Raw genomic sequence first — 27,309 nt, forward strand, 5'->3', positions numbered from 1 at the left:
GCCCCCTCTTCTCCTGGGGCCCGGCTTCCCCCTCCTCCGGCTTCCTCTCCTCCCCCTTCCTTTCCCCTCCCCCTCTTCCCCCCTCCTTCTACTCGGCGGTTCCCGCTCCCCGTTTTCCCCTCCTCCCCGAGCACGGCACCCCTGTCCCGGCTCTGGGGCGGGGAGGGGCCCTCCGTGGCGCACCCTCCGTGACCTCACGTCCCCGCATCTGTCGGGGCGCCGAGAGCCTCCTGCCCGGGTTGTCCCGGGGCCCGTGGGGCGCACGGTTCTCTGGGGCTTTCTCTGCGCCGTGAGCTAGCCTGGCCGAGTTCCGGGAGGCGCCGCGGTGCGGGTCCCCGAGTTGCGGGGCAGCGCGGGCGGCCCGGGGGTGGATACAGTCGGGGTCCAAGCGGGTTTGCTCCCGGGGCACGTCCCCGCCCTCATCTCCAGCCGGGGCGCGCCCTGGTGGTGCCGTCGGAGACCCGGCGCTCCGGTTGGCAGGATGCATCGCGCCCTCGCCGGCCGACCCCCGCCCTCCCTAGAGGATCCCGGCCCCGGGTGCGCCGAGTGCAGCAGGCCTATTTGGCTGCGCCTCTGATTAGAAAGTTTCAAAATCTGTAAAGGCAGCCTGCGTTCCAGGCGCTGACTGTGTTCAGCGTCCTACCGCTGCTCCTCTGAATGCCAAAAATAGTTTCCACTTTTCTCGGCTGAGCTAGAGTACTTTGGCACCGCGAACAGCCTGCGAAAGTTGTAAAATATTGAGTGGACTATTCAGGAAGTGGGCGGTCAGTGTTCCTACTCTTAAAACAAAGTGCACGGACAGACCACTCTCCTAGCGGCCGCCGGCTATACTGGCAGCTTCCTTCGGGGTCCTCGGCGGGACTCGCCTCGCAGCCTGGAAACCGCTCCTCCGAGAGAGACGGGCACGGGCTTCCTTCCCGTGTGGAGGGCCGGCCAGCCAGCCGAGGCGGGCCAGCAGGAGGGCATCAGGCGCTGAGGAGGGGGACCGTAACCGGCCAAGTGAGGGTGTCCTGGAGGCAGTCGTTTAATTCTTCAGTGAGTCAGTGGAAAAAACCTGGACCCTGAAGCCATTTTTCACATCTGGCCGAAGTCTAACACTCGTACTGGGCTCTGCCCTCACATCTTAATGGCTTTTTAAAAAGAACAATATTTTAAAATGTGGTTGTTGTAGAACAGAAACGGAGCCACCAGCGTCCTGCGGGCGGTGAGAGTCTCCACAGAACCTCATAGGGTTTTGTAAAACAGCTGAGGGTAGGCAGGGAAAGTGACGTGATAGGTAACTGGCAAGACTTCCAGAAATCCTCCTGTGCCTTATGCTTTCGCGGGGTTTTATAGTTTTTAAAGATGTTTTGAAATGACCTTGCGTGGTCTCGTTGATTCTGTGAGGGGGCAGGGTGTGCTAAGCTGACCAGATCCCTCACAGAACCAAGCAGATTATCGCTGACATGGACACAGACCCAGCTGACAGCTGTGTAGACACAGGCGCAGGGGGAGGAAGCTCCCATCGCTGCCGGTGTGGACCAGGGACAGGGGAAGAACTGAGTCCTGGTGGGAGGGGGCCCAGCTGGGGGCCCGGAGCTGGGGACACAGAGGGGGGCGGTGATGATGAGGCAGAGACCAGCTCGGGGGCGCCATGTTGCCGCCTGTGGCTCCGGGGTCCGGTCTGGCGTGTTCCTGGGGGGCTGCTCGTTGGGGTGCAGTCATGTCACAAGTTCTACTTGTGCAGGAACTTTCAGTGTTCACTTGCAGCTTTTCTCCCAGGTCTCTGCTCTCATGCATCTGCTGCTGTTTTCTATTTTTAAAAAATGATTTGGTGGCAACTGGGGACTTGAAAGATGTGAGGGTAAGTGAAGACCGGGCCCCAGACTTAACTGGGCCGTCCAGCCATCACTGCATCCCTTTGCTTTCGGGACCCTCCCCCCGGCCCCCACAGAAAGACGGAGTGGGAATCTCTGGGCATATCAGACTCGTGTCCTGCTCGGGGCGTTTTAGGGTGTGTCCAGGTGGGGCCCGAGAGAGCGGACTGTTTTGCTGTGCGGTTGGGCTTCAGAAATGATGGTCCGAGAGTGTCCTGGGATTCCGGTTTGCCCCTGGAAAGTAGAAAGCGGCGTTCTAGCCGCCCTGGGATCTGCAGCCCTCGGGCTCCCGGGCTGCAGCTGGTCCCTTCCCCAGCGGGTGTGGTGCTCAGTTCAGCTCAGCTTTTGTAGAAATACTTGTTTAGTTTTTGAGTATTTTACTCTGCTCAGCACCACGGGAGACGTTTGTCACGGTGATGATGAAACAGCTAGCGCTAAAACCTAAGCAGTGTGCCATCTACTTGGCCCGGTTCCGTCCTCCGCTCCGCCGGGACCTCTCGGGACGACACGTTCTACACCTCCCGCCTCATGAGTCCTCGCGAGCCCTCCGCGCCCCACCCCCGACCCCGTCCTTCTCTCCGTGGCCTCGTCTGTGCGGTCGTGGGGTCGCCTCCTTAAAGCTGGCTCCCACCCCACGGTCCAGGCAGCTCCAAAGCCGCCGTCCATGTGACAGGAAGCCCTGGCGTCCGAGGGCGCCAGGGGCGGGGGGCTGGCGACAGCTCCTCCCCTGGGCTCGTGGTCAGCCTGCCGGGCAGCTGTCCTCAGATCCCTCGACGTCTGCTGACCCGTGTGTTTGGGCCTGGGCCAGCTTCCGATTCCCGCCTCTCAGGGTCCCGGGTCCGCTGGGGTGCTGGGGAGGGAGGCCCTGCGGCCCTGTGATGAGGGCAACTGGCCATCCAGGCGTGTCTGGCCGAGGGGGCCTGCAGGAGGCCAGCCCTGGGCGCCAGTGCCTCTGGAGGTCTGGGCGAGTGACCACCCGTCTTTGGGGTCATATTCCCATACTCGGAGAAGGTCTTGGTGCTCCCTGGGGACTAGCCCCCCAAGGCACAGCGTCTCCCCTTACCAGCCTCCACTGGAGCTCCTGGAAGCCGGCCGACGGGAGGATCCAACTTCCCACCGCTTCCCTGTGCGCCCAGGTGAGGCCTCTGGCCTCCAGGTGGCCGGAGCGAGGGAGCGTTCCTGGGCCGGGAGGTGGGCAGGCTGTCAGCCGCACGTCCCCTCCCCTGTCTTCCTGGGGTTCAGGGAGTTCCCTTTCTCCCGCCACCGTCCTGTGGGGACGCGTTCGGCCTCCAGGCAGGGCTGGCCTCTCCTCCCCTGGGTGAGGCTTCCCGAGGTCAGCAAAGCAGCCTCTGGCTGTCGGTCTCTGCAGGACACCGTGCAGGCCGTGACAACAGGCCTGAAGCTGCAGCCCGTGGCTTACCCGAGCAGGTTCTGCCCTTAGACCCCTGTTGGGATGAAGTCGAAGTCTTCATTCTCACAGCAGCCCAGAGGGACATTTTTCAAGTATCTGAATGTTGGTAATTTATTTTTCCAAAATGGTGGTGACCACTCTGCGGCGTCCCGAGCCCACGGCTTTAAGAACGCCCAGTGTGCTGTGCGCAGAGAGGAGACCTCGGTGACCCGAGGAAGCTTCCAGAGGCCACCTGGGATGCTGTGTGTGACGTCAGCCATCAGGGAGTGGTCCTGGGGCCGTGCTCAGTTTGGACACAGCTTTACTCTTGAAAACATGCCTTTGGAAGCTGCATCTGGAAAAGCTTCCTTGGAAACTGCAGCAGGGCAGCTAGACCCCCCCCCCCCCGCCCCTCACTGTGTTATTAGTGAGTCACGGAAGTCGTTGTAAAAAGAGCACATGGGGCCCTGTGACTGCGAATCCGGGGGCAGCTCCGCTTTGTCCAGGGTGTGGACACCACAGCCTGGACGCGGTCCCCTCCCCTCTGTGCGTCCCCGGCCGCCTCCTCAGCGCTATGACTCAGCTTCCCTGCTGGTGACGCCCGGCAGCTGTCGTCGGCTTCCCTTCCGATGGCCTAAGTGCAGGAGGTGAGTCTCGGTCACAAGCCCGAGTTCTGGGAATCGTGTGAACAGACCCGCTGTCTGTCCCCAGCACACCCTGGGCGGCGGGCGGTCATGCCCACCAGGCCCGGGCCTGGCGGCCCCTGGAGCTAAGGACAGGACCTGCCCTGCCTGAGGACGCGTGGCCTGGAAGCGGGGGAGGGCTCCTTGCCTGGGGGAAGGCGGGCATTTTATTACAAGAGGTGGCAGGGGGGCAGGCTGGACAGGTGCCACGGTCAGGTGTCAACAGAACAGCGACAGCATCCCAGTCTCCGGAGCTGGGCCCGTCATCTGTTTGACAAATGGGTGAGCGCTGGAAGGTCCGTGCGCCTGTGCTGGTTCCCACCGGCTGAGTCGGAGGTTCTGTCTTGTTGGCTGGAGATGCCGACCTCTTTCCTGGGCACTTGCCAGCAGGAAGAAACTGGAGTAGGTGCCGTGGTGAGGGAATGGGGGCCTCGGGGTCCCGGCCAAGCTCTGAGGGCAGCGCCCAGGGCTAGAGTTGGGCCCAGCCTCCCGTCTCCCTGCACCCGTGTGCACCGGCGGGGCGCTGCCGGCCTTCAGTGCCCGGGACGTCAGGTCTCTCAGCTTAGCGTCCGGTTTACCGAGCATTTGAATTGTCACGGTTTCATGTGCTTTGGGGGGACATGAGCAGATGTGGCTTCTTTACAAATACAGTTTCGGGTGAATTCAATTGAAACGCAGTTAAACATCACTGAATTTGATGCTTAAATAGTCAATTTGGACATTTCGTGTGTTACTATATGTCTCTGCTGGCCGGCAGCTCCCTGGGGTCGGCCTTGAACTTGAACTGGTAACTACGTGTCTCATGTAGCACCTGCACAAAACTCAGCCCACGTGTGTCAGTGGGTGAGGGGATGCCTTTTGGTGTTTAAAATAGCATCTTCGATAACTTAGGATCTTTCTAAATTGGTAAGTCCAGTGGTTCATGTTTTCTTTATCTTGAAGTTAATTTTGAAAAATAGAAACCCCACGTGTTCCTCTCCTGGTCCCTTGGTTTCTCTTCAGATGCTCCCAGCCCACAGAAAACTTAGCAAATCCCGGGCTCGCTCAGGCCAACGATGACTCATGTGACTGAATCAAAACTGGCAAAAAGTTGAAGTCAGAACGTGCTAGTTGTTTCGGGGCTTAGTTCTCAGCTCCCCTTTTCCTGGCTCGGGTACAGGGTCAGTTATCCCTGCTGGTCTGATCGGTTTCTTTTTTCTGGACACTGTTGCCTTTCTCTCCGAGGGGACGCAGACTGCAGAGAACTTCCCCCGCAGACCCTGGGTGGGCAGTGATCTGCCGCTGTGCCCCCGGGGCTCTCCTTGGCCTTGTCTGGTTTCCGTCAGCCTCCCTTGAAGGGTGGTCTGTTCAGAGCTGGGTGCCCACCGGATGACCAGCTCATTGCAGAGGGATGGTGCCTGCTGGCGTCTGGATGCCCAGCCCCAGGGGAGCTCGGGAGGGCGGCTGGGTGGGTACAGGCTGCTGTCGCCCAGCCCACGGAGCTCAGAGGCCCACGGGCAGCCCGCAGGCTCGTCCCTTTCTGTTCTACGGTCAGGTCCGTGGTGGAAGCTTAACCAGTGACGATTCCCTTTTCCGACCTCTGTCTGGATGAATTTTCCCTGAGGAAAATCAGAAGCCTCGTGGGGATTCCGCTGGCAGGACAGCAGAGTGCGTGTTCGCGGTGCGCGCTCGGGGGACCGTGCTGTGTCCGGCCTGTGCAGCCGTCGTCACAGTCAGGAGCGTCCTCACCCGCGGGGCCCGCGCCCCTGGCCGCCCTTCGTCCCGAGTTCTGCCTCACTGGGCATGACTGCATCTGTGCTCACCAGGGGCTCTGGGCTTTGTTCTCCTGTCCTGGAATGTCTTTGTCTGCTTTGCGTACCAGGGCAGACCTTGCCTCCCAGAGCGGGTGTGAGGGGAGAGCAGGGGGCACGCGGCTCAGTGCCGCTTAGAGGTCTGCTCCAGCTTCCCAGGGAAGCCCCCGGGCTGGGCTGGGCTTCCTGCGAGGGTTTTAAACTGTGATCTCAAACTCTTCAGTAAACACAGGGCTGTTGGGGACAGTTTCTTCCTGAGTGAGCCCTGGGAGCTGGGAGCTCGGCCACGTCGCACGATCCTGGGACAGCCGTCCATCGTGAAGTTCCCCGTTACCCTCCGAACGTCTCAAGATGTGTAGGGACGTCCGTTCTCTGGTTCCTGGTGTCGGAAACGCGTGTCTGCTCTCCCGTTTTTTCCTGATCGGCCGCCTAGACGTTTTTCCGTTGTATTGACCTTTGCAGAAACCCAGCTTTCGGACGCATTGATCTTTCCCTTTGGTTTTTCCTTTCTCTGTTTTGCTGATCTCTGCTCTGAGCTTTATTGCCCTCACACGCACGGCTGCGCTGAGCGCTTGACGCTCCAGGCTCCCTGGTCCCTGGAGCTCCAGCTGTCCTGTCTGCGTCCTGTGGGTTCTCGCCGTCCCTTGGGCAGCAACCTGGGGCGGTTCTGTGCTCACCTCCTTCGTTTTCACTCCCTCGGGGATCCTGTCCATTGCTGACTCCTGCGCGGTATCTTGAAAACAGTTGTTTCATGTATTTTGTCAGCTTTTGGTTGTTTCAGGCAGGGGAGGAGGTCTGGCCCCGTTATCCCATCTCTTCTTGTAATTTTGTAAAACCTTCAGTAAATTCTTCTGCAGCTTTATAACAGTGTGGCTTATGAAGAAAGTAACAAGTAGAGTAATGCTTTCACACGCCCCAAACTAAAAACTGTCCAACCCACTGCTCCCCGTTTGCCTTTGGAAGGCTGTTGTGTCGGGCGGGGGAGTTCAACTGCAGCTGCACAGTAAATGGTCGCAGGGTCTCGGCGGCTTAAAGCAGTGCGGGCTCCTACTTCCCTCACACAGAACCCAGGGCAGATGTCCTCGCTGGGCAGCTGTCACTGGAGGCTCTGCGCTCAGCCCGGGGCCTGCAGACCCCGGCCGGCAGGGCCGTGGCCTGGGTGCTAGGTTCATCTGTGCGGGACGTGCCCCGCCCTTCACCCACCTGTGGCTGTGGCTGCTTCTGACGCCAAAGGCAGAGCTGGGTAGCTGTGACGTGACAGCACCGTTCCCGTCTGGCCCTTTAAGGTAACGGCGCTCTACCAGTGACCTGGGGACCCAGGCTCTGTCCACCCTGTAGCTCTGCTGTCCTGGTCCCTGGCCCTCCAGGCTGTCAGGGAAGCGGAGGGGGGAGTGAGCGAGAGGAGGGTCCAGGGCTTCGACGGCCCCGAGGGGACACATCACTTGTGCGCACATTGCCTGGGGGGCACTGGTCTCCGGTCCCCACCTGGTGCCTGGCGGTCTCTGGCATGTTGTTTAGGGCCTTCCCGGGAAGGAAAACTGCACTGGGAGTGTCAGACGTGCTGGACGGGCGGTGCGCGGCTGCCGTGCTGCCTTCACTGTGTCCTCTCCAGGCACTGCTGCTGCACGTGGGCACCTCTGGCCCCTCACGTGCAGAACAGACGGCTGCGAGGTGTCAGCCCTGCTTCCCGTGTCCTGTGCCGCATGGTGGCCCCCTGCTCCAGCCCCCCGTTAGTTTAGGCCCCACTGTGGGCTGTAGCAGGGGCCATCATGGGTAAATAGAGGTTAGAAACTAGAACCTCCTTCTTCTAACAAGAATTTTGTGCATTCCTCCTCAACAGAGAGCTGCGCCGTGTAATTATCGTGGCAGGTGTTGAACCGCCTGTGGCAGTAACCCGTAGATCAGTCGGGTTTCTTAGAAGCCAAGCGCTTGACTCCAGATTTTCTGCCAGGATGAGGCATATTTGGGTTTACACTGGGTTTTTGGAAATTTGCCAGCTGCCTTCTCTCAGGCCCTGCAGGGGTGGTCATTGTGGGTGGAGTTTGGCTGGAGGTACAGCCTTTCCGCCCCGGGTGGGGGGTAGGTGGGGGGCAGCATCTCCCCAGCAGCTGCAAGCAGGAGGTTGTGGAGCCTGCCCCTCACCCACTCCAGTGCCCTGTCCTGTTTACTCTTCTTTTCCAACATATTTTTAAATATTTTTGTTCAAGCTGTACATGTTCATGGTAGAAAAATGTGAAAATACAAATAAAAACACCATAATAAATGACTCACATTTCCATCATTAGAGGAAACTGTTAACCTGCCGGGCTTTCCCTCAGATACACGAGCAGTCACGTGAGCGCACGTGGACACGGAATCGCTGGGGTGTCTGCATGTCTGTCCGTGTCTGCCGCTCCATCTGTCTGTCAGCCGTCTACGTCTGCTGCGTTCTGTGGATCATCTGCAGGATGTGGGCGCACGGCCCCGAGGGCGCCCCTCACACCTGACCGTGGAGACGTGGCACGCGCACCTGTGCGCCCTCCCTCGGTAGCCGCACTTCGATGGTGGTCCCGGGCTCCTCTCTGAAGGCTTTGATGCCAGCACGTCCTGAGGGCTGTACCAGCTCCTGTGTGGGCCCCTCCCCAGGCCGCAGCGCAGCCTGGCTTCCGTTGGGTCCCGGCCACCCCGTCTGCGGCCAGTTTCCCGTGTGGTCTCTGCCCTGTGGTTGGATGTCTCCGCCGGGCCCTGAGATCTGAGGTGGGAGGGGCTGGGAGAGCCCCAGCTCAGCACCATCTCTGTCAGCGGAGGCGAAGTTTAAGGTTGATTCTCGTTATTCGCAGGGCTGTGTTCTACATAGTCTCTGCGAATTCTGAGTTAGTGACCCAGGACCCTTGCTTCCAAGAGACGCAGGGTCAGCGTCCAGCCCGGCGCAGGTCACGGCACTGTTGTCATCCATCGATTGAGGCACAACCCGGCTTTGTGAGCTTCTGTTGACAGACACCTTACTTGACGTCTGTTGTTGGTTTGTCAACGTGGAGCTCAGGGCAGCACAGACTCGTGCCCGGAGGAAGCCGACCCCACACACACGTGTTTTCCCCGTGACCGGACGCCTGTCGGCACCGCACTCGGGGGCCATTTTAAACAGCAGAGTCACCAACAAAAGGCACAAAAATGCGAGCAACATGGCACTAAATAGACCCTGAAAAGGACACTGGACACATCATCGTCATCTCTGTGCCCGTCCTCGGTGGTGACAGAGACACCACGAGGATCGACTTGGGGAAAATTCTCAAATCCGGAATCCGTGAGCGATGGGGCGGGACGGCGTCCTCCCGTTTTCCAGGTGGAGACGCTGTGACCTCAGGGCGCGGGGACTGGGGAGGGGCCTCGTCGCGCTGCCTGCCCCGCAAAGTCTCCCCTCGCTCACCCCAGACCTTCCTCGGAGTGGGGTCTCAGGGTTTACATGGTTGGTTAGGAGCCGGGCAGTTCCCCCCAGAGCAGCAGGACACTTCTAACCTTCAGCAGTCTCCGCCTAATCTTCTCTGGGGAGAAAGTTTCTTGCCTTTGAGGTTCTGTCAAGTTCAAAGTTGTTAATTATTATATGCGACATGCCAGGAGGAACCTGCGTGGAGATATTGCAGGCAAGGTGCCGGGCGTGGAAATGGACAAGGCTGCCTTCGGTTTGGCCAAGCTGTGGTCTCCTGGGCAGGGAGACGGAGCCACGGTGTTGATGACGGAGGCTGACCTTGTGGGAGATGCCCGTCCCACTGAGGGGGAAGGAGAGCTCGTCCAGCCAGGCTGCAGCTCAGGGTGTGGTCGGCCTCGGCCGGGGCGCTGGTTCCCAGCTTTCCCGATGCGCACCCCTGGGCAGGGTTCTCACCCCTTGAAGCCTCGGTTTCCCACCTGCAGGGGCGTCCTGGGCATGAGGAAGGGGATGCGTGTGTAACTCCTGACACAGCCTGCCTGGTCGATGCTCTGCTGGGGAAGCTATTGTTATCATCACATCTGGGTTTATTGACCCGGACGTGAACCAGAGGAGTCCAGAGGAGGGAAGACAGGCAGTGGGAGAGAGCTAGGACGCCGGGGCTCCTTTAATTGAAGCAGATACTTGCGATGCAAACAGGAAATACCACCAGGCTCGTTTTCAGTGCTTCTTAGATAGGCGTTCTCTCTCCCAGGCCAAACCCAAGTGTTCAAGAAGCGTCTAAACTCCCCTTGTGATGCTGCACCCGGAAGGTGCCTTTCGTGGGACCCAGGAAACGCTCCGTAATCGAGCTCCTGCCTTTCCCAACTTTTCTAAAATGCCGTTCCTGCCAGATCTAACGTTAATTATTTGCTAAGAATTAAGGATGTGAGTGGAAATTCAGAGTTACTCTAAATAAATGAAAGGCTGGGATTGGTAAAGATGGGAAGATTTTGCCCCTGCAACGTTTGGATTGATATGTTCCCTTCTGTGGGGAAAAGTGAGGCCAACACAGCCCTCAGGCGGGAGATTTCTTTACTCAGAAAGAAATGAGATTGCAGACAAGTGCGAGAGAGGGAGCCGTTCGCCCGAGGAATGCGGGCTGCGCCCATCTGCAGCACTGGTTACATTTATGCTTCTTTTCCTGGTCACGGCTTCCTTTAGGGGAAGAGCCTAGATTAGGCTTGTCACTTCCTGGAGTGAAACAATATTTCTAAAAGTCCATAACCAGCTAAGCAGCACTTCAGCTTTTAAAAATAGCAATTAAAGTGGGTGCAGTTAGTCATCGTTGTTACTTATTCAGACACGCGGGATGTTGGTATTGGCATGGTAGCGGCTGGCCAAATATTAATCCTGAGCATTTGTTTCCTTGTGCGTGTTATTTTGATGTGTAATTTTCTTAGGTCAATGCCTGTGTCACCCCTTCCATCCACTCACCCACGTATCTCTCCACCCATCCATCCATCCATCTGCCCTTCCATCTGTCCATCCATCCGTCCATCTGTTCATCCATCTGTCCATCTGCTGTTCCATCCATCCATCCATCTGCCCTTCCATCTGTCCGTCCATCTGTCCGTCCATCCATCCATCCATCTGCCCTTCCATCTGTCCGTCCATCTGTCCGTCCATCCATCTATCCATCCATCCATCTGCCTTTCCATCTGGCCATCCATTCATCCATTCATGCATCTATCCTTCCATAACCACCTACGGCTTCATCCATTCGTCCATCCATCCATCTGCCCGTCTGTTTGTCCCTCCCCCCCTCATTCTAGTGTCCTTGGTAAGTGTCAGGCACTGGTGCTGAGATGTGTAGACCCCACTGCCATGAGGCAGAGTCTGTGGTGTAGGCTGTGCGCCTCTATCCTGATGCCCACCCCCGTGGTTCCGGGGTGGGGTTGGAAGTCCAGCAAGGGGAGGGGGTGGTTATAGAAAGGAGGTCGCCTGGGAAGAACTTTCTTAGACCCAAGCCTCTTTCCTCCTAAACTCAGAATGCACTGGCTTAAAATCCAACTTCCTCGTTATTTTCCCTAGTCTTAGAGAAGCCTTCTTCCCATTTTTCTGTGGTTTCTCAGAGTTCCGTGTCTAGCAGCCTTTCTCAGCTGGGTTGTGAGAGAAGGAAGCCCAACAGAAAATGATTAGAGTGATTATTTTCTCAGTTCTTTCAAGGATCCTGCTGGACTAGTACCTGGGTGCTGGAGATAACCCAGTGCATTACATGCGGTGGGCGCTGCATTAAGGCTTCTCGATTTCTCACTGGAGAAGGACTGTGAGACCATAAGAAGTCTGGACATCCGGGCACAGGGAGAGGACTGCGCCGGCATCCCTGCCAAGGAGAGGCCGGCGAGGCGGGTCAGGCTGGCAGCGTGGGATCCCCTTAATGAAAGCGGAGGGGAACTTTCAGGAGGGACCACCTCGGCTAAGGTCTACCTTTCCTCCCGTCACAAGGCTCCGTTTCGTGTCCCCTCCCCTCAGAACCTTTCCTGAGGGCTCGCCTCTGACCATCCGCTTTAAGTTCCTTGGGGCTTATTATTTGCCCCACACTTCTTTCGTCCTGGTTGATGAAACCACATCACTTACACCCTAGAAATGTGTTCTCATTCAGTAATGAACTTGGCTTGCACGTCCCGTCTTTCTAAAAACTCAAGATCTGTGTATGTAGGAAGCCTCCTCGGTTAGATGCTCCTGGAGCGTCTTGGTGGGGGGTAACTATTTGGTATCAGTATCTGTTGATTCTGTTTTTGATCCATTTCCTCCGTGGTGGTAACTACAGCGCAGTCTGATTCGAGGCTGTTAGAAAAGCAACAGGAAAAATCAATCTGTTGGTAGAGCCTGAAATCTGCTTCCTGGGCTTGGTCTCTGCTGGGTTCTGTGACTGTCCGCTTGCCAGTTGGCTAAGTCTTGGACGAACGCCCAGTGGGATAACATGATTTATCCGTTTATTTTGCTGAACTCAAAGAGTAAGCTCTGTCTGTCTCTGTAAGAACAAACTCAGCCCATTCAATTGTGTAAATTATAATATTTGTTGTAACAAGTAGGGTACATCTCAGCACGCTTGGGTGTCTGTGGTGGTCAGTTTTATGTGTCAACTTGGCTGGGACACAGTGCCCAGATATTTGGTCAAACGTTATTCTAGAGGTTTCTGCGGAGGTGTTTTTAGAGGAGATGAACACTTAAGTCAGTAAGTAAGCAGATGGCCCTCCACGGCGCAGGTGGACCTCACCCCCATCAGTGGAAAGACTTAAGAGAAGAAAAGCAGGACACGGCCCTGGGAGCAGACGGCGGCCCTTCCCTGGGGATCCATCCTGCAGGCTCACCTGCAAACTGTGGACCTGCCGGCCTCCACAATAAGTCTTTCCTTAACAGAAACCAATCTCAGTCTCTCTCTGTACATGAGCACCCCCCCACCCCCACACACACGCACACACACGTCCTGTTGGTTCTGTTTCTCCAGGGAACTCTGACTGATGCCGGTCCGTGTCGAGTGTCGCGTGACCCTGGTTCTCTCAGCCATAGCTGGTTGGATCCAGGTGGATACCAGATCCAAGACAGTCAGTCCACGTGCTGGCCGGTTACTTGTGATCAGGCTTAGCTCAGACACATGTCTCTCTGGGGAACAGGAACTAGAAAATACTAAGGGAATAAACAGTCAGCGGTGGAGCTGAGGCTGGCAGGCTGTGCTGTGAGGGTCCAGGGCAGCCATAAAAGCCCCTTAGAGGCTCAGAGCTCCAGTGAAGCAGAGAGGGCAGAGGTGGGGCAGGGGGGTGGCTGGAGCGCGGACACCTGGACGCCTGTGAAGGCACCTCTGGCCCGGGAGAGAGACTCTCAGAGAAGAGCCAGGGGGTGTGGCGCCCCTGTTCCTGGTTGAGGCTGCAAGTTGTTGAATGAGTTTTTATTGCTTGAGCCCAAAACTTGATTAGTTTGTTTAAAATTATATTTAGCAAGGAAAGGAAAAAAAAAACATCTTTTAGTTATGAGCTATTATATAAGCGTGATCGTTCATTTAAGATTTTTTAACACGGTAAGGAAAAGAAAAATACTTTCTATCCTGCATCCCGTAACCCTTGGGGCGTAGCAACTTTGTCTCTTCCCAGGGCGTCCGTGGACTTACTTCTGTATTACTGATCTCCTGACCCTCCACGAGGAGAAACCTGTGTGCACCCTGCCCCTCCCTCCACCTGTCCCATCTGCTTCTCCGTCTGTGAGCTTTCCTCTGTGCCCGGATCACCTTGTTGACCCAGGGGTGGTGTCAGTGGGTCCCTGTGTGCCTCTCCCCGCTCACCCCGAGGTGGCCATCTTCCAGGCACGTGGTCTCCGTCCTGACTCACTGAGCGTCTGGTTTCCAGGTGAGGCCACAGCACGGCTGTGGGCTGATGTCTGTGCCCGGCAGGTGGCAGGTCAGGGGCGGAGCCAGGACCGGGCGGCAGGTGGCAGCCGTGGACATGCTGGGCCGCCGGTGTCCGTCCATTTAGTCTGGCCAGGCCTGCAGGGCGCGGGGTCGGGGTCCACGCGCGTGGATGGTGCCTTGAGCGCGTGCGGAGCCAGGGGGAGGCCGGGCCCGTCAGCAGGTGCTTTGGCGTCTCTTCTGGTGGTTCCTGACCTGCCCGTCCAGCCGCTGGGGCTAATGTTCTAATTCTGTGATTCCTTCTGCATGAGACTCCGCTGTTAATAGGACTTGCCCATGTCAGCAGTTTCACCATCAGGTAAATGAGGCGAGTCTCCGGAGCTGGCCCGTGGAGTCTTCCCCGTGGTGTCCAGCATCCCTTGTTCTTGCTGGTGTGGTTACCAGTCAGGAAAGCCGCTGAGACTGGTTGGATCCACCTGCCGCGGCTGAAAGCGTTTGTGCTGATCCGGGGGCGTCGGACCTGGGAACGCGCTGTGGACTCCTCGCTGGGTAGAGACCTGCTGGGGGATGGGCAGTGGGAGGGGAGTCTCACACGGCCGGGTTTCTGGACATGGACTTGGGATGGCTTCGGCGCCCCAGGGAAATGCTGTGCTGAAATTACACCAGTCTTTCCAGCCGCACCTGCATCTTCACCAGGTGGAAACTAGGGCTTGCTGGGTGCTGCTCTGATGTCTTCAGGTCACACTGATGGGGGCTGGTGGGACTGTGCCTGGGGAAGGGGGGTCTTGGGGACACACTTTTGGCGTGGAGGATGAGGCCCCAGGCCCCCCTGTAGGCTGCCCAGGTGGGCTGTGTGGTTTCAGGCCAGTTAACTGCCTTCTCTGAACCTCTCCTCTGAGTGTGAGATGAAGGCTCACCGCGCACGCCAGCGGGAGGTGGCCCATCCCTTTCCGGGCTGCCGCGCACTCGGTGCACCTGTGACCTGTGCCCACCACCCCCGCCCGCTGCCGCCTCTCTGGTCCTGTCCCCGGCCCGTTTCCTGCTTCGCTGGTCTCGGTTCATGTGGTCCTCACAGGAGAGGCAGGGACATCATCCCCTTATCCTGCAGATGAGCAAACCGAGGAAGGATCAGAGAAGTCAAGGCATTTGTCCAGGATTGCACAGCCAGGGAAGAGCAGAGCAGGGATTTGAATCTGGACCTGCCTGGTGCCCGACTCGGAAACTGATCCACCTACGCAGAGCAGCTCTCGGGGCGCCCTGTCCTGGAGGAGGTGTGTCTGCGGACACACGTGGGCACACGTGCACAGATTCCTCCCATGTCCCACGTGGGGCCTGGACGGAAGGCTTTCGGGGCCCCTTGGATGGGCGCAAGGCTCGCGGTGGCCACTCAGGGCGAGACCAGGGCCCAGGCCCGTGTCTTCACCCCTGCAGCCCCTCGGGCTTCCACGGACTGGAGCGCGAAGCCGGGCCCGGCAGAGACCCCGAGACCCCTTGCGGGGGACAGGGGAGCTGCGGTGTTGCAGAGACCCCGCCCACGCGGAGACGCGCTCACCCGCACCTGCTCTTGTTCTCCGGCAGAAGCGGAGCTCCGTTTCCCACGCCTGGGCCGGGTTCTGCTGGCGTGTGTGCGCACTGCTTCCTGGGCTGTTGCTCTCTAGAAGGGCGTCAGGCCACCGTGTTTTCACTGACGCGCCGCGCTGGGCAGAACGGATTTCACGCTCGTCCAGGCTGCTGTTTCGGCTCCGCGTTTGCTTGAGAGACAGAGGGGGGCCTTTTGCCCTAATTGCACTGCTGTCTTCGGCTTCGCCCCCTGCATGGGGGCGTCCTGGGATGCCGTGAAGGGGCCTTGGGAGAGAGGAGTCTTTGGTACACAGCTATGGCCATTTTTTGGTCTGGAAAGCAAGAAAAACACTGATTTCGGTTTTTAAACAGCCATGGGAGAAGTTTGGGCATTTTTCCCAGAGGACGCAGCCTGCAGTGCGTGAACCAGTAGATACATTTTGTTCATTTGTGAGGCGGTGCGGGGCGGTGGGGGGCAGGCTTTACATTGCACGTGGCCCAGAACGATGCCCCTGACACGGAGGCCCAGGAACAGTCAATCTCCTGGGACGGTGGGCAGACACCTGCCTCACCGCACCCTTGTCCAGACCCGGAGCAGCCAGCGCCTGCTTTTGCTGTCCTGTGAACTCTGCATTTTACATTTTTAAATAGTTGAAAACAGAAGGTAGTGCTTCCTGATGTCGTAGGTTTTTGCGTTTCAAACCTCAGGTTCGTGATCACAGCTGCGCATGATCAGAGCAGGTCCCTTGCTGTGGCACTGCCCTCGGCTACGTAGCGTGACAACGGAGTGGAGAGGTTGCCATGGAGACCGCGTGGGACCGAATCCCACCATCTTTCTGCCCGGCCTTTTAGGGGACAGGGTCACTGCCTGGGCCCACGTGGCCAGTCTTGGAGCCTTCCTCTGGGACCTGCCCCGGTTCTGGGAGGGGAGGGATGGGATCTGGGCTGGAGTTGGGCCCCTCGAGTGCTCCCTGGGGGCCCAGCGATGGTGGCACCAAGGAGGTTCTTAACAAATGACCCAACGGTCCAAGTGCAGTGGCGAGGCGATGAACCGAATCGTCCTCAAATGAGCAGCGTCCCTGCTGACTCCTGGCGGGCTGGAGAGGTTGCAGGGGCAGTGCATCTCTTGAACGCTGTTTGCTGAGGGCTGTCCACAGAGCCCCCCCTCCAGCACTGAACTGCCCTCGGTTGTCAGCAGCAGTGACGCAGTGATGCTTTCAGGGTGACGGACATGTTGGCTGTTGCGTGGTCTGTGCGGGCCATCAGGTGGAAACCAGGGTCCTCTCCGAGGTGGGAGCTCACTTCTCACTCCCAGTTGGCAAAACACTCTAAGCTCTTCCTCGCCTCTCTTTTTAGCTGTACGAAACCTAAAACCAAAACCGGAGTAAATGCGCTTCCATGTGAGCTTCCTTTGGATGAGTCAATACCTTGGTTTATTTCCTAAAGTCCGTTTTCTTTTGAAATAGTTTTCTGTCCTGGGCTTTGAACCATTCAGTGTTTTAAAAATTCTCTATCAGGAGAAAACAATGGCTTTTTTTTTTTTTGCCTTCCCGTTTTCTCTTTATTCATACACATGACTCAGTGAACCAGACTTTACCGAGTTGATCAGAAGGTTGTGGAAGAGTTGACCTAATTCAGGCCCCACCTTCAGGACGCTGAGCTGGGGCGGCGGGTTGAGGGCCCAGCAGAGTTTGGACGCTGCTGCCCCTCGGAGTGCGTCCCCCGCCCCGTGGGAAGGGCTGCCGACCCCCGAGCCGTGTTTTAGTCCCCCTCCCCAGGAGCGGGAGGCGGCCGCGCAGGAGGACCCGTTGGCCCGGAGACGGCAGCAGCTCAGGGCCCGTCCCGGGTCCGTCCGTCAGCAGCACTGAGGGAGCCCCTCCAAGCAGGTTCCGTTCTCTCGAGCCAAGAGGTGGGCCCCTGGTTCCACGTGCTTACATCCTGGAAGGGGAGACGATAAAAAGATGAAACACTTAGCGAATTGTGTTGCAGGCACCCACGTCCCTCCTCTGTCCGTGTGGCCTTTTTCTGGGACCTGAGGTTCTGGATGAAGAGCAGACGCAGCAGGAAATTCAGAGCTGTTTCTGAGAATAAAGAACTCGCCCCTCGGGCACCCGCGGCACCCCTGGCACCCAGGGGCCTGCACATTACCCACCTCCTGGGAGGGCTCCAGAGGGAAGTTCTCTAGAGACCCCAACGCCAGCTCCCCTCGACGGGAGCGCCAGCCCTCGGGTTGGGGGGGCACGATTCCGCCGGGACCCCTCTCCCTGCGCCCTGAGGCTCCTGTGTGGGAGGGCCCGCCTGTTCTCTGGTGCCCTGGACGTCATCCGAAGAAGCCAGGCCCGGAGTACCGTCTGCACAACTGATCGCACAAGGGCCGCTCGTCACTGATGAGCACAGGCGTTTTCCCGGCAACTGGGCTCTGCTGCCACGTCGGGCGACGCAACGTTTTCTGTGTTTTACAGAAGCCCACAGCACAGGGGGAGGGAAAAGCAGACCCAGCAGCCTGGCCTTCTGCCATGGTGGCGGGTCAACCGCTGGCCTCTGTGACTCTTCTGAGCTCGTCCCTTCAGGCCGCCTGTGGGTCACCTCATGCCACGGCAAGAAGGACGAGGGGCGGAACCTGGGCAGCTAGGGCTTCCTGGCCCCTGACGGCTCCACTCCTGAAAGCAAAGCGCTTTTTAACAGGTGTGGGGCTGAGGGGCAGCCAGGACGCGTGGTCACCCTGGGCCCTCGGGGGGGATGGGCTGTCATGTTGTTGAAGTGGACGCTGGACCGTCCGGTGTCCGGGAGCACCCTGCACATGCAGAGATGGCGTGTCCAGGCCCTGGGTCCCGCTGGAGCAGGGCTGTCCCCCTGCGATGGGTGCAAGTGTAGGTTCTGTCACTGTCCCTCGTCCAGGATACCTGGCCCCGTGTGGCCTCTCCCCAGCCTCTGACCAGGACCCACGTGCTCTTCACCATCGGACGCTGCTTTTTCCTTTGCTGACCTACATTTCTGTTTTTGGTTTTTTGTTTCGTTTTTTAATTAATTAATTTTTTATATTTATTTGGCTGCATCGAGTCTTAGTTGCAGCGCGCGGGCTTCTCTCTAGCTGTGGCACGCGGGCTCAGTAGTTGTGGCGCACGGGCTTAGTTGCCCCGCGGCACGTGGGATCTTAGTTCCCCGATCATGGATCGAACCCGCGTCCCCTGCGTTGGAAGGCGAATTCTTAACGGCTGGACCACCAGGGAAGCCCCTGTTTTGTTTTTGTTTTTAATTTCAGTAATTTGAGTGAAGAAGGAGAGTGTGTGCCTATGACACCTGTAGGTGACACACTCCTGGGAGGATTAGTGAGTCCTTGATACAAATCAGGGTCCAGGGAGGCCTCGGAGGCCGGAAGGATGCACTTGGATGGACAGGATGAAGTTCTGTAACTGCTCGCCCGGATCACACGCTGAAGTCCTGCCAGTGCGTACGGGGAGGGGGCAGCACACACGCAGAGCCAGTCACGAGGCTTGTGCTCTGGAGGTACACCTGCGTGCCCAGTGTTGTGAGAAGCTTCGCCTGTGTCTTAGCATCGGTAAAGCTTCACTTCTCCCGGGCAGCGTGCCGAGGGCTCTTTGGAGCTCATGATCGTGTACTTGATCAGGCTGTCTCTGCACTGGCGGCTGGGATACTCTGAGCCAGACCTGCGTCCCGCCGCCAGCGTCTGCTTCTCCATCTGTCCTGTTTCCTTTCCCCCTCATTCCTTTAGCTATTTCTTCTATTGTTTTATGTGAAAGGAGGAAGAGATGAAAACCAATAAAAATACATGTATCATAGTGTCTCAACGTTCTGTGATTTCTAGCCATGACCCCTGTTTTTTCAAAGCTACTCAGTAAATACTGAATTGAGTTAAATTATATATATATACACACACACATATATTTAAATTTATTTTATTTATTTATTTATTTTGGCTGTGTTGGGTCTTCGTTGCTGCGCGCGGGCTTTCTCTAGTTGAGGCGAGCGGGGGCTACTCTTCGTTGCGGTGCGCGGGCTTCTCACTGCGGTGGCTTCTCTTATGGCAGAGCACGGGCTTTACTAGTTGCGGCACGCAGGCTCAGTAGTTGTGGTGCACGGACTTAGTTGCTCCGTGGCACGTGGGATCTTCCCGGACCAGGGCTCGAACCCGTGTCTCCTGCATTGGCAGGTGGATTCTTAACCACTGAGCCACCAGGGAAGCCCTGAGTTAAATTATATTTTAAAAATCAGCAGCATCAGTACTGGATTTTGGGGGGGGACTAAAAGTGAGTCCTGTGGTTAAGTGTCATGAACGTAGGTGAACCCAACTCTGCAGTGAAGCGCGTGATGCCAGAAACGCCTGACGCATCACTTTACCACCTAGAGACACAGCACCCGTCGAGGGGTTGACGTTCAGGCTCTCTCCTTCCTGGGGCCTGGGGTCAAAGACAAGGGCATTGGTTCCTGAGCCCTCACGTCCCTCGGAGGAGAGAAGCACTGACCTTGGGGAGGCCACCCTTTTAGGGGGAGCGGTGGGCAAGTATTAGGGTGACCGGAGGTGGCATTACCCATCCTTCAAGGCTGCTCCCTGCAGACACTGCTCTGGGGTCTGCCCGGAAAGAGGGGCGTCGGGCCTTGCCTTCCTAGCATAGCTGGCAGGCATAGGCGGGGTGAGGTCCGGTCCCACTGACATCCGCGCCGCTCGGACCTGGCCTGGGAGACCCCGTGCTTGGGCGCCGTGTTTCTGACGGACGCACCCGCGTCAGCCCTTAGGGATGTGGTTGGCGAGGGCTCCGAGCGCTTAGGCAGGTGGACGTGAGCGCGGGAAGCGGGTGCGTGTGCCTGCCGCTGGGCCCTCAGGCCTGTCCCCGGACCGCCTACCGTCACTTTACTCCTCCAGGCCCCTCCCACCAGCGGTGGCCACGCCTCTCGGCCTGGGGCCGCCCCCGCCGACTGTGTCCCTCCCTGCCGCTGTGCGCAGCCTGCCCTTAACCTTCGCCTGCTCGCGGGCTGCACCAGCCCCTGGGCTCTGGGGGGCCTGCCCGCCTGTTCCGGACGTGCCGTCGCCCCTGGGCTGCCTTGTCCCCGGTCTCCAGCCTCCTGGAGCCCTCACTGCTCAGCCGCATGCTGGGAGCAGAGGATGAAAGGCAGTGCCCGGGCCTGGTTCCCGCGGGTCACCCGCTCCCGCGCGACGCCGGGCTCCCACAGCGTGTGGCGTGTGTGGACCACGTGTGTTTATGGAAGTGATGGGCACTTAGCAAGCCCAGAGATGTCAGCTGTCATGACGCCTGTTTATCCTTCGGCCCAGCCACACCTTTCTAGGAATCGATTCCGGGAATACCTCAGCGACAGTGTGAATTGATGGGTCCAGAGAGCCAGTCCCGGGTACTGCCCGTGACGGCTCGGAGCGGCCCTCCAGGTGGCCCGAGCACAGGCCACGGTCGCTGCCCGGAAGGAGGTGCGGGCGTGTCCACACACGGCTGCGGGAAGCTCCGCAGTTTATCCCGGGAGGAGAAGCGTGTTCACAGGGAGCTGCCTTTTGTGCAAGAAAGGGAGGGAAATAGACACACGTTCTATTTGCTTAGATTTTCCAAAGGAAACAGTGGAAGGGTGAGGTAGAGTAACCCCAAAGAGCGACCGGGGAGGAGGGGAAGCTGTGAGGGGCAGGGATGTGGCCTCCAGACGCGCCTCAATGAACAGTTAATTACTTATTAGTGATAACGCTTTGGAACCGTTTATGTGTTGCAGGAAATGGAAACGAAAGTTCTATCTGGCTATGATGCACCGTGTGGGCCACGTGGAGGTGCACGTGGCTGCCCTGAAAGGCCCCTCACCCAGCGCTGGCAGTGGGTTGGGCACACGGTCCACTTAGAGGTCTGCAGGCTGCATCCCTGGTCGGGGGACCTGGGTCCTCCATGCAGGCTGCCCATGGGCCTGAAGCATTTGGAGGGGTGGACGGGGCCCACCGGAAAGGCCGCCGCAGTCCCGGTCAGGAGTTTTGTTACAGTGATGGGAGCAGTGGGTTGGGCAGTCATGGACGGCGTCCAGTCCAAGAGTGAGGCCGGGTTTGCAGACATGGCCGGGCCTGGCCAAGCATTGGTGGTAGAGGAGAGGGGTGGACTTGATGTTGCACCTTGTCTGGGGAACGTGGACGGGCCTGGCGGTGCGCTAGGATCAGGGCATGAGGGGGGCTTGAAGGACCAGGGTTAAGCTCTTGGGGGACAGAACCAGACGCTGACGGGGCCACCTTAGCCCTCTGAAGTTGAGAAGAAAGCAGGAAGTGCGGGCAGTGTTAGGGTCCCCAGGGGCGCTGGCCCCATCTGCCCTCCCCTTCCCAGCTCCCCCCCAAGGGGGCCGCGCACTCTGTTCTGAATATGAACGTAAATTACTCTTTATTAGAAAACAAGCCTGTCTGTGCAGGGGAGGAGGGGTCCTGGGGGAGCATGCTGGTGGGCAACAGGGTCCCCAAAGAGAGTGAACCCGGGTGAGGGTCAGGTGCTGACCGTTTGCCTGGGTCCCGAGGACTTGACCCAGAGCGAGGCAGCAAATGCCCGGAGGCCGTGCCTTGCACTCGCTGCCCGACGTCGACAAGGGTGGCTTCAGCCACTCGAACAAGCACTTTCCGAGAAGCCTCCACCGCAAACTCAGACCAGTTCTGTCATCAGTGAGAGCTGTTGAATCAGGTCAACATAATCAGATTCCTGAAAAGGTGATGGACACTGAAAGGGCTCAGTAAGTACCGTAGGAGAGCTGTCCGCTCGTGACCTGGACCAGGATACCCGTGGGGGTTTCCTGTGGCCGCCCTATCGAAGCACCACCGACAGGACAGGAGTCTGTTCTCCCCGAGTCCCAGAGGCTGGCCACCCAAGGTCAGCTGGCAGGGCGGGCTCCTTCTGTGGCCGCGACGGGAGTCTGAGCCAGGCCATGCCGCCACGCCGCCCGCCACCCGGCTCGACGTTTGCCGCGGTCCTTGGCCTTCCCCCGTGTGCCGTCTCCAAATCTCCCCTTTTTACAAGGACACCGGCTGTCTTGGACCAGGGCCACCCCTGTGACCTCACTGGGACTTGGTCACCTCGCGAAGGACTCTGTCCCCAAATAAGATCACGTTCTGAGAACCTGGGAGTCCGGCTTCAACGTGTGAATTGGTGGGGACACAGTTCAGCCCATCATGATCCCTGTTGGGCTGTGATGGAAGGGGTTCAGCCTGTGAGGAAGGAACTTTAATTTTTCTAAGATTCTTTGGTCAAGAAAGGGGTCTTTGTGTTTAGTTGTCAGTGACTTTCGTACTTGGTCAACTGATAGATTTTAAGTCAAGCTGGGGGAGGGTGGGAGCGGGCATCTCAGCAGACCTTCCGTCCCGGCACTCCTGGCCCCGGCCTGAGCCCCGCAGGCCTGCCCCGTGTCCGCGCGTCTCCTGCTGCTGGGCCGGCTTCTGCCTCAGGCTCTGGTCTCTCCTGGGCTGCTCAGGCCCTCCCTCCGTCCACTCTTCTACTTGTGCATTTAATTTTATCTACCGTGTTAAGATGCACACATGAAAGAGCCTTGTTTTTCCAGCTCGCACGCTGAATGAGCTTTGTGGCTCTGAGCGTTCGGGCTGAATGTCCTTACTGGGGGAGTGAGTTCCAGCTCAGAGGTTACCGGAGGGAACCCCAGTGTTTCCACGCCAGCTCCAGGGGTGACTCCCTTCGTGAGGCCCTGCAAATCCGTCCTGTGTGTTGTCTTAACACTGAGCCCTGAACATTCCCGTGGGCTGGCGGAGACGGATGGATGGGTGACCAAGGAACCTGTTATCTCCCCATAATTATTGTTTAAACAAACTCTGTGAGGTGAGAGCATCCACCTGTCATTCAGACAAATATTCATGTCTTTGTTAGCCTTGGCCCAGGGTTGATGCGTCCAGGGAATGAACAGGGAGGTTTAGTTTCTTAAGTGCCTTATTGCTGCTTGGAAACTGAATGTTTAAAGATGACACACAACTAGTGACAATCGCAGATTTCTCTCCGTAAATGCGTTTCTTGTCTCTTCACAGGGATCTTCGCTTTAACAGAATCAGAGAGATCCAGCCGGGGGCCTTCAGGGGGCTGAGAAACTTGAACACATTGTAAGTCCAAACATTGTACTGGGAGCCGGTAGAAAAGAGATATCAAAATTATCACACCAGGGGCTTCCCTGGTGGCGCAGTGGTTGAGACTCCGCCTGCCGGTGCGGGGCACGCGGGTTCATGCCCCGGTCCGGGAAGATCCCACGTGCCGTGGAGCAGCTGGGCCCGTGAGCCATGGCCTCTGAGCCTGCGCGTCCGGAGCCTGTGCTCCGCAACGGGAGAGGCCACAGCAGTGAGAGGCCCGCGTACTGCAAAAAAAAAAAAAAAAAAAAAAAAAAATGATCACACCTTTCCCTGTGGGTACATCCCGAGGCTGGGCTCTGAGAAATCATCACACCTTTCCCCTGGGGATACATCCCGAAGGCTGAGGGACGTCGGCCCCATTGCCCGCTGTGGGTGGGCATGGCTGAGAAGTTTTGCCGTGGAGCCTGACAGAGGGATTTGCTCGTTAAGTTGCCAGGACTGGGTCCCAGGATTGGCAGCCGTCATGGCCTTTGCCCCCGTGTGTCTCATCTGACCTCTGTGAACCTGTCCATCCTCTGGGTGTGATCCAGGCCTGTGCTGGTCACGTCTCCCACTGCAGGGTCGAGGGGATGGCCCTCCTCTGAGCTAGTACGGGCCCTGGTGGGGTTGGGGTGCTGTCCAGCTGTGTCCCAGGGTTTAGACCCCAACTCCGGGCTGCCATGGGCTGTGCTGAATGCCGTGGGCGGAGACGGGTTCTGGCCCTTCTGCCCCAGGAGGTGACTGTTCTGTGCAGGCCCTGGGGGTCAGGAACGTTCACCACTGCTGTGTAAGCCTTGTGGGGGGGACACGGGTGGCTTGGGCCCCAGCTCCCTCCCTGTGAAAAGGAAAGCTCCACGGTGAGACACCCACCTCCGGGACACCCTGCACCTCCGCGAGGGCCTCCCAGCTGGCTGGCAGGGAGACGGAAGAGACGTCTCTGTGCAGGAAAGAGGGGACTGCTTCTCCGCTGTGTGCAGAGCTGCGGCAGTGTGCGCTGATGTGGACCAGCGCCCTGAGGAAACCTGCAGCCGGGAGCATCCAGCACCAGCAGTGCTCTTGCTTGTGTTAATTTGCATTTAGCGAATGTCGGTATTAGGTCTGTGGCTTAATCGTAACACGATTCAGAAGCGTGTTGTTTTTTAAATTCTTACTGAGACTTTCTTTCACAGGCTTCTCAACAATAATCAGATCAAGAGTATACCTGGTGGGTCATTTGAAGACTTGGAGAATCTAAAATACCTGTAAGTCATGACCAGTTCTTTACACCAGAGTCTGTTACCTGTATTCGGACTGTTTCCTCACTGAGCTAAATATTGTACTGTTCATGAATTATTGTGAATACAGTCATGTGAAAAAGAGGTTTTATTTCCGAAAGGTGAGTGAAACTTTGGTTGGGACTTTTAAAGTGAGTCGTTATCAGTATAAAGCGCTACCTTATGTGATTTCTAGTGTTTATCTGCTAAGCCTTAAGTAAAATCGGTTGAATAAAATTAAAAACTATAGCCTCTGAAAATCATCCTCGGGTAATAATGACGCTTCTTGAGATGGAAGGTGGTGAGTTATGTTCAGCCGCCCGTGTGAACAGCTGACGTATTTTGTGGCATCTGAGCTTTCAGGGTGGGCGAGATGTGAGATGGGAATGACAGATCCCTCTGGAATGTCACTAATTCCTGCTAATTTTCCCTATCTTCCGCCAGGTGATTTCACCTCTTATTTTTATGTAGTTAAATTTTATTCTACCTTTAAAAATTGATTTGAATTAATGAGTTTATTAGCATTTAAAACATCTGCTTGTTGAAGTCACTTTTGCAGTTAGAAAGTGACCTCGCCTGGTTCAATACCTTCACAGGCACTTATTTTGAAGTTGGAAACTTTAACAAAACACTGAATACATTGCTGGTTCTAACAGATTAGAAGTAAGTATCATGTGCTTTGAGGAAATTACTCTTCATTTTAGGACTGTTCAGCTAGACCCATTTTAATGAGGGATTGGTATCAGTGATTTGGGGGGAAACGTGTGGCTTAAGTGAACCTGGATGTCTCCAAGTCCTGTTGAGTTTAGGTGAGACAGTGGTTATGAGCAAGAGATAACATTAACTCTTTATTAAATACATCTTCGTCCACAAAGAATCTGAAAGTGTCGTGTCTACACACTTTTCTCCATCACTTTTGATGCAGTATATTAATTTTCCATTAACAATGTTCACACTAAGCTTTGTTGCTCATTTTTGAAATGAGGGAAAGGTCTTTTCATTTATTTACTTACGTTTTGTTTTGGTTTTTGATTTTAAGTGCTGTGTAAGCCCCAGAAGAAAGCCTGGATTTCTCAGAAGCAGAGTCCGTTAACTGAGAGCCAGTATTTGCAGTGTGTGTGTGCATGTTTAGTCTGTTTCTAAGAAAACAATTTTTTTACTTTATTTTTAATTTTTTTGGTTTGAATTACTTAAGAGCAACTTATCATTTACCCTAGTAGTTAGGGATACTTCATTTTTCACTTAAGACAGTTTTTAAAAATAATACTTTTAAACCTCGTCTGTTGACGGGCTTCCTGTCAAGGCATCCACGTGCCAACCCTTCCCCCTCCCACCTGAACTCATCCGAGACACCCACGCGGTAGGTTCCAGGGTCACCGGGATGGGCTGAGCAGTGGTCGGGGGGTGGGGGCGGCGGGGGGGGAGATGGACCGCTGTGAGAACAGACACCAGGACAGGGATGCAGCTGTGGCGGGAAGGTGTCCCGTGACCCAGCCTTCTCCTCCGACTTCCCAGACCACGTCGGGAGGGTCCATCCTGACAGGCACTGACTTAGGAGACCGTGCGGTATGCATCTTCAATGTTTAAGAAGGCTTCCACAGTTTATTGATTATTGCAGCCTTGGTATTTATCTAATCAGTGCCAAAGTGTATTTTTGGAGGTTGAGTGTTCCTTACGTGTTGGAGCTCCAGTGACTTCTGGTAAGGAATACACCTTTGCCTTCATTAAGCTTTCCGGATGATGAAAATTAACCCTTCAGGTGGTTAGAACTCATATTCAAAGGGTCAACTCTCTGATGAAGTAGAAAATTATGTATGATTTACTGTTAGATCATGATCAATACCGAGTTATTCTTAGGAAAACAGATTACGCTCCAGTGTCCTTACCAGCATGCATTCATATGTCCTAGCTTGGTTCAACTGCATGTACTCTTTGACAGGATTCCTTTACTCTCATCTTCTTGAAGTGCATGCAAGGTGATGTCTGTGTTGATACTTTGTTTTGCTTGTTTGTGTTTAAGAGACAGGCACAGAAACCTTTGCTCAGACTCACCTCCTATAGGGTTAGCAGTAGGAGAAACAACTCACACCTGGACAGGAGTTGCACGTGTGAGGCCCTGTTCGAAAGCTCTCCATATATTTGTTGAATTTCAGTCATCCTGTGAGGTCCTGCTATTCACTCCATCTTACATACGGAGAAACTGAGGCAGAGAACGTTAATTCTTATTCAAGACACACAGCCAGTAGGTGGCAGTTCAAGGGCTCAGACCCGGCAGCCTGGAGGAGTAACGTCTGTGCCAGGCCTCTTTCAGGCACTGGGCCTCAGTTTCAGGGGGAATTCTGGCTGGTTTGTGTTAAGGCCTGTAGTTCTTGCTGAAATCGCCTCAGCAGATTTGCACAGAGAGAGAAGGGAAAACGCTTGGAAGGATTGCAGCGATTGAAGGCAGCACAGCAGGTCCTGTTAGACTGGGCCGTGCACCAAATATTATTAAGTAAAACGCATGTCCTGGAAATGAAGTAGGCGACGTTACAAGCGTTGAGACAAAGCGGTGTCGTTTATTAAGTGGGTAGGTAGGTGAGGGCCCAGCCACCGGGCATCCAGTGTGTGGAGAAGGATCTGCCTGAGTTACACTGTAGGAAAGGTGTGGATTTCGATCCGTCCCTCTGCCCACATCAGCCATGGAGAAATGCCCGGGGCAGGTGTCTCCACGTCTGATCCAGACGGCCGCGGTAGACATGTGTTCTGAAGTCCAGGACAGATGGGTGGACCCCACACACATGGTTTTGTGTTTCTGGTGGAATTGGATACTTTGGCGTGAAAGTCTTCACCCTTGATGGGTTCCTTCAGGAGCTGGCCAGCTTCTTCTGGAAAGGACGGGGCAGTACACGCGTGAGGCTTTGAGGA

General features: G+C 56.5%; 1 protein-coding gene across 7 annotated transcripts in view; it reads left to right on the forward strand.

Moving 5' to 3' along the window:
- PXDN (peroxidasin) overlaps positions 1 to 27,309 on the forward strand; it is a 65,707-nt gene that overhangs the window by 504 nt on the left and 37,894 nt on the right. For 4 of the 7 annotated variants that reach the window (XR_009544189.1, XR_009544190.1, XM_060169689.1 and 1 more), the window contains exons 2-3: positions 23,078 to 23,149; positions 24,322 to 24,393. Coding sequence is in view for 3 of the 7 variants with exons in the window: in XM_060169689.1 (XP_060025672.1) it covers positions 23,078 to 23,149; positions 24,322 to 24,393 (144 nt within the window). In the remaining 4 variants the exon portion in view is untranslated. Of the gene's footprint in view, positions 1 to 3,814; positions 3,894 to 4,158; positions 4,212 to 21,745; positions 21,781 to 23,077; positions 23,150 to 24,321; positions 24,394 to 27,309 lie in introns of those variants that run through there. The other 3 variants (XM_060169692.1, XM_060169693.1, XM_060169691.1) reach the window with 3 other exon arrangements.

Source organism: Lagenorhynchus albirostris, chromosome 13, assembly GCF_949774975.1.
Source record: "Lagenorhynchus albirostris chromosome 13, mLagAlb1.1, whole genome shotgun sequence".
Lineage (NCBI taxonomy): Eukaryota > Metazoa > Chordata > Mammalia > Artiodactyla > Delphinidae > Lagenorhynchus > Lagenorhynchus albirostris.